Raw genomic sequence first — 11,652 nt, 5'->3', positions numbered from 1 at the left:
GTCTCAGCACGTTTCAGGTGTTGATCGTACCAACGATAGAGCCCCCACTTTCCTCTGTGCTGGTGCCAATGCCCCATGAACTGGAACCCAATTCGACCAGACCAGTCTTTGAGCCATGCATTCATTTCTCTAATCGTATTTGCCCTATGCCAATTTGCATGTGGTTCACGTAATAATCCAGAGATTATTACCTTTGAGGTTCTGCTTCTTAATTTGGTGCCTAGCTCCTCATACTGACTATGTAGAACCTCTTTCCTTGTCTTGCCTATGTTGTTAGTACCTACATGGGCCACGATTACTGGATCTTCCCCCTCCCATCGTAAGTTCCTCTCCAGCACTGAGCAGATGTGCTGAACTCTGGCACCAAGCAGTCAACACTGCCTTCTGGACTCTCGCTCTTTGCTATAACGAACAGTATCAATCACCCCTCACTATACTTTCCTCTACTACCACTACTTTCCTTTTTGCTCCCCTGACTTTAATGGCTTCCTGTACGATAGTGCCATGGTCTGTCTGCTCATCCATGCTACAGCCCTCGCTCTTTTCCATACAAACTGCAAGAACCTTGGACTTGTTGCTCAATTAGAAGGGCTGAGGCTCCTCCACTCCCACCTTCTCAATCCCCTTACCTGCCTGACTCGCAGTCACACCCTCCTGTCCCTGACCACTGACCAAAACAGATGACCCTATCCTAAGGGGTGTGACTGCCTTCTGGAACAAAGTGCCCAGGTAACATTCCCACTCCTTGATGCATTGCAGTGTCTGCAGCTCGGCCTTCAGCACAATGGCTCTGAGCCGAAGTTCCTCAAGCTGTATACACTTACAGATGAGGTTGCCATGGATTGCCGTGGCATCCAGGATCTCCCACATACTGCAGCTGTGACACATCACCTGTCCTGCCATCTTTATTGTGTTAATTTAATTTAATTTATTTTTCTTAATTAATTTACAGTTCCCCCCCCTTTGAAGCCCCTCACTTACCAAACTCCCATCTTCACAATTTGTGCCCTCCAACAGCACTCAGTGCTGACAAGCGGCACTGAGAGTCCCCTGAATTTGTACTCTCTGAAAACAATGATGTGTCGGCTTTGCTAGAGCTCTGCCAGAGTTCAGAAACCAGTTTAAGCTAGCTCCCTATTAAACTAGTTACAGCTACTCTGAGAGCTTGTAACCCCTGACTAAAACTGTAAGAAACTTAATTTGCTTCTTAAATAGTAATTTCAGTTAATTGCTAAATGTAAACAAAACAAAAGCTAGAATTTAGGGAGGGTAAGCCTTAAAATCCACTCACTTACCACACTCCCTTCTTCACACTCTGTGCTCTTCAGCAGCACTCAGTGCAGAATAAGGATGTCATATTTGCCACTCTCCAATCCTCTGGCATCACCCCCATTTCTAGGAAAGATTGGAAGATTATGGCAAGCCCTTCCACCATCTCCATCCAAACTTTCTTTAGCAACCTGGGATACAAGCCATTCGGACCAGGTAACATACACTGTCGGCGTAGCCTGCCTTTTCAATGAATCTTGCCTCTCAATTTTCACCCCATCCATTTCCTCTACCATTGCCACTTCTACTGATATTTTGTCAGAATCCTCTTCCTTAGTAAGCACCGATACAAAGTACACATTAAGTATTCTAGCCTTGCCCTGCATCTCCAACCATACATTATAAAGGCCTGCTCAGGTCGGGAAAAAGAACTCGATCCGAACCCAACCGAACCACAGCGGACCCGAGCCTGACCAAGCCCGAGTCCCTCCGATTTTGCCCTGAGCCCAACCTGACCTGAGGCTGACCCAGACTCGACCCGACCCGACCTGGGACCAACCCGACCATCCCTTTACTTACCTTCCGACTCGGAACCTCCAGGAAGCTGCCGCGCATGCGTGATAACGTCATAGTGACGTCATTAGCTCACAGCACAGACTTTTGTCCCGGACTCCCAGCTCAGATAAGTATTTTATTTTCAATATTTACCAGCAGACCCGAGCCCGAAAGCCGGATCCGAAAAAGGGGTCAGACCCAACCCCAACCTGACACATGTCGCCGGGTACCGTCGGGTTCGGGTCGTGTAGCAGGCCTTTAATACATCATGCTTTTTGTCCTTAATATGACCCACCCTGCCTCTTACTAACTGCTTACTATTTACATTCCGGTAGAAGATTTTGGGCTCCCTTTTATGTTGACTGCCATTCGATTCACATATTCTCTCTTTGCCAGCCTTATTTTCCTCTTCACCTACCCTCTCAACTTATTGTATTTGGGCTGGTTCGCACTTGAAGAATTCACTTGACATGCATCATACAACCTCTTTTGTTTATGTTTCATCATAATCTCTAGCAATGTAATTTTGGTCCCTTGAGCTTTCCCGATTTTAATCACTACTCTATTGGCGGCCGTGCCTTCAGTTGCCCTGGCCCGAAGCTCTGGAATTCCCTCCGTACACCTCTCCCCCTCTCGAGCTTACTTTCCTCCTTTAAGATACACCGAAAAACCTATCTCTTTGAGCAAGCTTTTGGTCATCAGACCTCATATCTCCTTATGTGGGCAGGGTTGCTTTATAATGCTCCTGTGAAGCACCTTGGGAAGTTTTATTACGATGAAGGTGGAATATTAATATAAGTTGTTGTTGTTTGAGTTGAGTAATTACTTCATTGAATGTCTCTGCCACATTTTCAGCATGAATCTTTGCAAGGAGGAACTGTCAAGCTGATTCCAGTCCAGTTGTTACCTGAGTTACTTCCTTGCGATGGTTTTATGGAGTAGTTTGTTTTTGAACATCTGGTTTCAGTTTCTGGATGATGCCCAGTGTATTGAAGATGCAAACAGATGTTCTTTATTAAATCCACAGGTTGTGCATTAGACTGTAATTTTGACATTGACCTGTGCAATTGGACACAATCCAAGACAGATAATTTTGACTGGAAACGCATCAGTGGATCGACACCATCAGCTCACACAGGGCCGTCTTATGACCACACCACAGCAGGTAGGTGATAAGAGATCCTTATCTTGCCAGTCAGGGTTGATAGAGCAGATGATTTGTTTCTAATCAATTAACCTAATTGTGTCTAGGTGGTCACTACATCTACATTGAAGGCAATGACCGCAGCGAGGGAGACAGAGCCAATCTGATCAGTCCTCCATGCCAAAAGACAGGGGCTCAGTGCTTGCGATTCTGGTACCACATGTATGGAGTAGCTCGAAGCATGGCTTTGAAAGTTTACCAGGTTGAAGGCAAGACAGCGGTACTAATGTGGTCAGAGACAGGAAATAAGGGTAACAGATGGATCGCAGGAGAAGTAGGCCTTTACCTTTCTGGAAATTCTCAGGTAAACTGTGGAGAATATTTTTGTGATTTTATAGTCTGATTTTGTTTTAGAGGATTTCGGGGAAGTCAGTGCTTAAATTGGAAGAAAACTCGAGTTCTCTTTTATAAAAGCAAAATACTGCGGATGCTAGAAATCCGAAATAAAAACAAGAAATGCTGGAACCACTCAACAGGTCTGGCAGCGTCTGTGGAAAGAGAAGCAGAGTTAACGTTTCGAGTCAGTGACCCTTCTTTGGAACTGACAAATATTAAAAATGTCACAGGTTATATGCAAGTGAGGTGGGGGTGGGGCGAGAGATAACAAAGGAGAAGGTGCAGATTGGACAAGGCCACATAGCTGAGTTCTCTTTTCTTTGAAACATAGATAGAAAATAGGAGCAGGAGTAGGCCATTCGACCCTTTGAGCCTGCTCCCCCATTCATTATGATCATGGCTGATCATCCAACTCAGTAGCCTGTTCCCGCATTCGCCCCATATCCTTTGATCCCTTTAGACCCAAGAGCTATATCTAACTCCTTCCTGAAGACATGCAATGTTTTGTCCTCAAATGCTTTCTGTGGCAGCGAATTCCACAGGTTCACCACTCTCTGGTTGAAGTAATTTCTCCTCATCGCAGTCCTGAAAGCTTTACCTCGTATCCCTAGACTATGACCCCTGAATCTGGATTCCCCCACCATCAGGAACATCCTGTCAAGTCCTTTCAGAATTTTATAGGTTTCTTTGAGATCCCCCCTCACTGTTCTGAACTCCAGCGAATATAATCCTAACTGACTCAATCTCTCCTCATACCTCAGTTCCACCATCCCAGGAATCAGTCTGGTAAACCTTCGCTGCACTCCCTCTATAGCAAGAACATCCTTCCTCAGATAAAGAGACCAAAATTGCACACAATATTCCAGATGTGGCCAAACCAAGGCTCTGTATAATTGCAGCAAGACATCCCTGCTCCTGTACTCCAATCCTCTCACTGTGAAGGCCAACATACCATTTACCATTTTTCCCATCTGTTGCACCTGCATGCTTACATCCAGCGACTGGTGTACGAGAACACACAAGCCTTGCTGCATATTCCCCTCTCTGCATTTATAGCCGTTCAGATAATAATCTGCCTTCCTTTTTATGCTACCAAAGTGGATAACCTCACATTTATCCATATTATACTGCATCTGCCACGCATTAGCCCACTCACTCAACTTGTCCAAATCACCCTGCATCCTCCTCACAACTCACCCTCCCACCCAGTTATGTGTCATCTGCAAATTTGGAGATATTACATTTAGTTCTTTCATCTAAATCATTGATGTATATTATGAGTAGCTGGGTCCTAGCACCGATGCCTATGGTACCCCACTAGTCACTGCCTGCCATTCGGAAAAAGACACATTTATCCCTACTCTTTGTTTCCTGACTCCAACCAATTTTCTATCCATCGCAATACACTACCCTCAATCCCATGCGCTTTAATTTTACATGCTAATCTCTTATGTGGGACTTTGTCGAAAGCCTTCGAAAAGTCCAAATAAACCGCATCCACTGGCTCCCCCCCATCAACTTTACTAGTTACATCCTCAAAGAATTCTGATAGATTCGTCAAGCATGATTTCCGTTTCGTAAATCCATGCTGACTCTGCCCGATTCTACCACTGTTCTCCAAGTGTTCTACTATAAAACCTTTGATAATGGACTCTAGAATTTTCCCCATTACCGACGTCAGGCTGACTGGTCTATAATTCCCTGCTTTCTCTTTACCCCCCTTTTTAAATAGTGGGGTTACATTAGCTACCCTTCTTCTGATAAAATCAAACCTGTTGACGATAATTCAGTGGAGACATCGGGTGTTGTTTTATCAAAATATGTGCATTAATGTGTTCATCTCCTTTCCCAGTGTTACTGAAGAGGAGATACTGAAATCTTATTGTTTGACGTGCTTTTGCTATCTTTTGCTTGCTGATACTGTGATGCTTTCTCTTGCAGATCCTCATTGAAGCAGTCCGGGGCAATGATTATCGCAGTGATGTTGCTGTGGATGACATCTCCTTCCATACTGGATGTTGTGGAGGTTCGTAAACATGATTAATTTGTCTGGTGTATATTGTGGCTCATTTGTTTTTGTGACATAAATATAGATGAAACGACCAGTGGTTTTAGTTTTGGTGTTTGCACTGTGTTCTTATTAATTTTGCACAGTTGGAAAGGCTGGAAAGCTGGCGTGATTGCTCTATTTTATGACATGTAGATTCTTCTGAGTTTTTACCATTTTCTTCTCTGCAGAAACGTGTGGCACAACAGCCCCAACGAGCACCCCAACTACAGTCAGAACCGTGACTCCCGACATAACAGGTAAACGAAAGCAGCTTACATGTGAAATGGGACCTCGGTATTGCTCTTCTTAATTGCAGCCATAGAGTCTATGCCGGCCCTCCGTGGAGCAATCTAATCAGTTCCATTATCCTGCTCTGTCCCCGTAGCCCTGCACACTTATTTCCTTTCAGTGCCCATCCAATTTCCTTTTCAAATCATCGATCTCCTCCTTTTCCACCACCCTTGTCGGCAGCGAGTTCCAGGTCATTAGCACTCGCAACGTAAAAATGTTCTTCCTCACATTCACACTGCATCTCTTGCCCACAGCCTTAAATCTGTGTCACCTAGTCCTTGTATCATCAGCTAATCGAAACAGTTTTTCCTTGTCTACCTTACCTAAAGCTGTCCCAAACTTTCTCACTGCTATCGGATCTCCCCTCAACATCCTATGTTCGAAGGACAACAACCCGATTCTCCAACCTAACCTTTTAGCTAAAATTCTTCATCCCTAGAACCATTCTGGTAAATGTCCTCTCCCGCATCTGCGGGAAGTGCACCCAACTCCAGCTCCTCGAGAACCGCGTTAGGGAACTGGAGCTGGAGCTGGATGAACTTCGGATCATTCGGGAGGCGGAGGGGGTTATTGAGAGGAGTTATGGGGAGGTAGTCACACCTCAGGTAAAAGAAGTAGGTAGATGGGTTACCGTCAGGGGAAGGAGAGGGAACCAGCAGGCAGTGCAGGGATCCCCTGTGGCCGTTTCCCTCAACAACAGGTATACCGTTTTGGATACTGTTGCGGGGGACGACTTACCAGGGGTAAGCAATGGGGTACAGGTATCTGGCAAAGAGTCTGTCCCTGTTGCTCAGAAGGGAAGGGGGAAGAGGAGCAGAGCATTAGTCATTGGGGACTCCATAGTTAGGGGAACAGATAAGAGGTTCTGTGGGAACGAGAGAGACTCACGGTTGGTGTGTTGCCTCCCAGGTGCCAGGGTTCGTGATGTCTCGGATCGTGTTTTTGGGATCCTTAGGGGGAGGGGGAGCAGCCCCAAGTCGTGGTCCACATAGGCACCAACGACATAGGTAGGAAGAGAGATGGGGATTTAAGACAGAAATTCAGGGAGCTAGGGTGGAAGCTTAGAGCGAGAACAAACAGAGTTGTTATCTCTGGGTTGTTGCCCATGCCACGTGATAGCGAAGCGAGGAATAGGGAGAGAGAGGAGTTGAACACGTGGCTGCAGGGATGGTGCAGGAGGGAGGGTTTTGGTTTCCTGGATAATTGGGGCTCTTTCTGGTGTAGGTGGGACCTCTACAAACAGGATGGTCTTCACCTGAACCAGAGGGGTACCAATATCCTGGGGGGGAGATTTGCTAGTGCTCTTCGGGGGGGTTTAAACTAATTCAGCAGGGGAATGGGAACCTAAATTGTAGTTCCAGTGTACAGGATGTTGAGAGTAGTGAGGTCAGGGATAAGGTTACAAGGACGCAAGAGGGCACTGGCAAGCAAGAACCTGGTGTAAAGTGTGTCTACTTCAACGCCAGGAGCATCCGGAATAAGGTGGGTGAGCTTGCAGCATGGGTTGGGACCTGGGATCTCGATGTAGTGGCCATTTCGGAGACATGGGTAGAGCAGGGGCAGGAATGGATGTTGCAGGTTCCGGGATTTAGATGTTTCAGTAAGAACAGAGAAGATGGTAAAAGATGGGGGGGTGTGGCATTGTTAATCAAGGAGAGTATTACAGCGACAGAAAGGACGTTTGAGGACTCGTCTACTGAGGTAGTATGGGCCGAGGTTAGAAACAGGAGAGGAGAGGTCACCCTGTTGGGAGTCTTTTATAGACCTCCGAATAGTTCCAGAGATGTGGAGGAAAGGATAGCGAAGATGATTCTCGACAGGGGCGAGAGTAACAGGGTAGTTGTTATGGGGGACTTTAACTTTCCAAATATTGACTGGAAATACTATAGTTCGAGTACTTTAGATGGGTCAGTTTTTGTCCAGTGTGTGCAGGAGGGTTTTCTGACACAGTATGTAGACAGGCCAACCAGGGGCGATGCCACATTGGATTTGGTACTGGGTAATGAACCCGGCCAGGTGTTAGATTTAGATGTAGGTGAGCACTTTGGTGATAGTGATCACAATTCGGTTAGGTTTACCTTAGCGATGGGCAGGGACAGGTATATACCGCAGGGCAAGAATTATAGCTGGGGGAAAGGAAATTATGATGCGATTAGGCAAGATTTAGGATGCGTAGGATGGGGAAGGAAACTGCAGGGGATGGGAACAATCGAAATGTGGAGCTTATTCAAGGAGCAGCTACTGCGTGTCCTTGATAAGTATGTACCTGTGAGGCAGGGAGGAAGTTGTCGAGCGAGGGAGCCGTGGTTTACTAAAGAAGTTGAAGCGCTTGTCAAGAGGAAGAAGAAGGCTTATGTTAGGATGAGACGTGAAGGCTCAGTTAGGGCGCTTGAGAGTTACAAGCTAGCCAGGAAGGATCTAAAGGGAGAGCTAAGAAGAGCAAGGAGAGGACACGTGAAGTCATTGGCGGATAGGATCAAGGAAAACCCTAAGGCTTTCTATAGGTATATCAGGAATAAAAGAATGACTAGAGTTAGATTAGGGCCAATCAAGGATAGTAGTGGGAAGTTGTGTGTGGAATCAGAGGAGATAGGGGAAGCGTTAAATGAATATTTTTCGTCAGTATTTACAGTAGAGAAAGAAAATGTTGTCGAGGAGAAGGCTGAGATTCAGGCTACTAGGCTAGATGGGATTGAGGTTCACAAGGAGGAGGTGTTATCAATTTTGGAAAGTGTGAAAATAGATAAGTCCCCTGGGCCAGATGGGATTTATCCTAGGATTCTCTGGGAAGCTAGGGAGGAGATTGCAGAGCCTTTGTCCTTGATCTTTCTGTCATCATTGTCGACAGGAATAGTGCCGGAAGACTGGAGGATAGCAAATGTTGTCCCCTTGTTCAAGAAGGGGAGTAGAGACAGCCCTGGTAATTATAGACCTGTGAGCCTTACTTCGGTTGTGGGTAAAATGTTGGAAAAGGTTATAAGAGACAGGATTTATAATCATCTAGAAAAGAATAAGTTAATTAGCGATAGTCAGCGCGGTTTTGTGAAGGGTAGGTCGTGCCTCACAAACCTTATTGAGTTTTTCGAGAAGGTGACCAAACAGGTGGATGAGGGTAAAGCAGTGGATGTGGTGTATATGGATTTCAGTAAGGTGTTTGATAAGGTTCCCCACGGTAGGCTATTGCAGAAAATACGGAAGTATGGGGTTGAAGGTGATTTAGTGCTTTGGATCAGAAATTGGCTCGCTGAAAGAAGACGGTGGTGATTGATGGCAAATGTTCATCCTGGAGTTTCGTTACAAGTGGTGTACCGCAAGGATCTGTTTTGGGGCCACTGCTGTTTGTCATTTTTATAAATGACCTGGAAGAGGGTGCAGAAGGGTGGGTTAGTAAATTTGCGGATGACACTCAGGTCGGTGGAGTTGTGGATAGTGCCGAAGGATGTTGTAGGGTACAGAGGGACATAGATAGGCTGCAGAGCTGGGCTGAGAGATGGCAAATGGAGTTTAATGCGGAAAAGTGTGAGGTGATTCACTTTGGAAGGAGTAACAGGAATGCAGAGTACTGGGCTAATGGGAAGATTCTTGGTAGTGTAGATGAACAGAGAGATCTTGGTGTCCAGGTACATAAATCCCTGAAGGTTGCTACTCAGGTTAATAGGGCTGTTAAGAAGGCATATGGTGTGTTAGCTTTTATTAGTAGGGGGATCGAGTTTCGGAGCCACGAGGTCATGCTGCAGCTGTACAAAACTCTGGTGAGACCGCACCTGGAGTATTGTGTGCAGTTCTGGTCACCGCATTATAGGAAGGATGTGGAAACTTTGGAAAAGGTGCAGAGGAGATTTACTCGGATGTTGCCTGGTATGGAGGGAAGGTCTTACGAGGAAAGGCTGAGGGACTTGAGGTTGTTTTTGTTGGAGAGAAGAAGGAGGAGAGGTGACTTAATAGAGACATATAAGATAATCAGAGGGTTAGATAGGGTGGATAGTGAGAGTCTTTTTCCTCGGATGGTGATGGCAAACACGAGGGGACATAGCTTTAAGTTGAGGGGTGATAGATATAGGACAGATGTTAGACGTAGTTTCTTTACTCAGAGAGTAGGAGGGGCGTGGAATGCCCTGCCTGCAACAGTAGTAGACTCACCAACTTTAAGGGCATTTAAGTGGTCATTGGATAGACATATGGATGAAAATGGAATAGTGTAGGTCAGATGGTTTCACAGGTCGGCGCAACAACGAGGGCCGAAGGGCCTGGACTGCACTGTAATATTCCAATTCTAATTCTAATTCACTCTCTCAAGGACCCTCACATCCTTCCTAAAGTATGGTGACCAGAACTGGATGCAGTATTCTAATTGCGGCCTAACCAGAGCTTTATAAAGGTTCAGCATACTTCATGCTTTTGCACTCATACCTCAATTTATGAAGCACAAGATCCCATATGCTTTGCTAACTACTCTCTCAGTTTGTCATGCCACCTTCAAGCATCTGTGCACATGCACCCCCAGGCCCCTCTTTCCCTGCACACACTTTAGAACTGTGCCATTAAGTCTGTATTCCCTCTCCCGATCCCTTCTCCATAAAATGCATGATCTCACACTATTAAATTCCATCTGCCACTTGTCTGCCCATTCTGTGAGCCTATCTATTGCCTGTTGCAGTCGATTTGTATCATTGTCATTGTTTGCCACTCCTCCAAGTTTGGTATCATCTGCAAAGTTTGAAATTTTACCATGTATTCCCATATCCATGTCATTTACATCGATCAAAAAAAAAACATTGGTCCCAGCACTCACACTTGGGGAACAGCACTGCCTATCATGCTCCAGTCTGCAACAAACATTCACCACGACTTGCTGTTTTCTGCCCTGAAGCCAATTTTTTTATCCAAGCTCCCACTGATCCTCCTATTCCATGAGCCTCAACTTTGTTAACCAACATTTTAGGTGTCACTTTGTCAAGTACTACCTTAAAATCCATATCGACAATATTCATTGCATGCTTATGTTTGAAAGTGAGGGAGTTCAATCTGAAGCCAGGATGTTAAATTTAAATAAAGGAAATTATGAAGGTATGAGGGGCAAATTCGCTGAGGTGGAATGCGAAAATACATTAAAAGGCATGACAGTACATAGGCAATGGATAGTCTTTAAAGAAATATTACATAGTTTACAGAAACTATACATTCCTTCAAGGCACAAAAACCCCAAAAGTAAAGGCAGACAACCATGGATAACAAAGGAAGTTGAGGATTGTATAAGATTAAAGGAAAAGGCCTATAAAGTTGCAGAAATAGTAGTAAACCTGAGGATTGGGAGGATTTTAGAGTACAGCAAAGGAGAACGAAGAAACTGATAAAGAGAGGGAGAATAGAATACGAATGTAAGCTAGCAAAAACTGTAAAAACGGATTGTAAAAGCTTCTACAGGAATGTAAAAAGGAAATGTTTGGCTAAGATAAATGTGGGTCCATTACAGACAGAGTCAGGAGAATTTATAATGGGGATTAGAGAAATGGCAGAGAAGTTCAATGATTACTTTGTGTCTGTTTTCACTGAGGAAGATACAAGAAATCTCCCAGAATTAGAGATCCAAGGGATTAGGGGGAATGAGGAATTGAAGGAAATTAGTATTACTAAGAAAGTTGTATTGGAGAAATTAATGGGGCTGAAAGTTGCTAAGTCCCTAGGAGCTGATATTCTACATCCCAGAGTGTTGAAAGAGGTAGCTATGGAGATCGTGGATGCATTGGCGATCATCTTCCAAAATTCTATACATTCTGGAGCAGTTCCTGCAGATTGGAAGGTCGCAAATGTCACCCCACTATTAAGAAGGGACGGAGAGAGAAAACAGGGAATTACAGACCTGTTAGCCTTCCATCAGTCGTTGGTAAAATGGTAGCATCTATTCTAAAGGATGTGATAAATGGACACTTGGATAATAATAATCCGA

At 45.0% G+C, this 11,652-nt stretch overlaps 1 protein-coding gene across 1 annotated transcript in view; it reads left to right on the top strand.

Annotated features, from left to right (window-relative positions):
* Nucleotides 1-1,882: 1,882 nt before the first annotated feature.
* Nucleotides 1,883-11,652, top strand: part of LOC137375088 (IgGFc-binding protein-like) — a 115,349-nt gene continuing 105,579 nt past the window's right edge. Inside the window, exons 1-6 of the mRNA XM_068041715.1 lie at nucleotides 1,883-2,015; nucleotides 2,852-2,989; nucleotides 3,076-3,248; nucleotides 5,306-5,390; nucleotides 5,603-5,708; nucleotides 10,648-10,772. Of these exons, the coding sequence (XP_067897816.1) occupies nucleotides 1,883-2,015; nucleotides 2,852-2,989; nucleotides 3,076-3,248; nucleotides 5,306-5,390; nucleotides 5,603-5,708; nucleotides 10,648-10,772 (760 nt within the window). The remainder of the gene's footprint in view (nucleotides 2,016-2,851; nucleotides 2,990-3,075; nucleotides 3,249-5,305; nucleotides 5,391-5,602; nucleotides 5,709-10,647; nucleotides 10,773-11,652) is intronic.

This window comes from Heterodontus francisci, chromosome 11 (genome assembly GCF_036365525.1).
Source record: "Heterodontus francisci isolate sHetFra1 chromosome 11, sHetFra1.hap1, whole genome shotgun sequence".
Classification (NCBI taxonomy): Eukaryota; Metazoa; Chordata; class Chondrichthyes; order Heterodontiformes; family Heterodontidae; genus Heterodontus; species Heterodontus francisci.
This window is presented reverse-complemented; position numbering and strand designations above follow the sequence as displayed.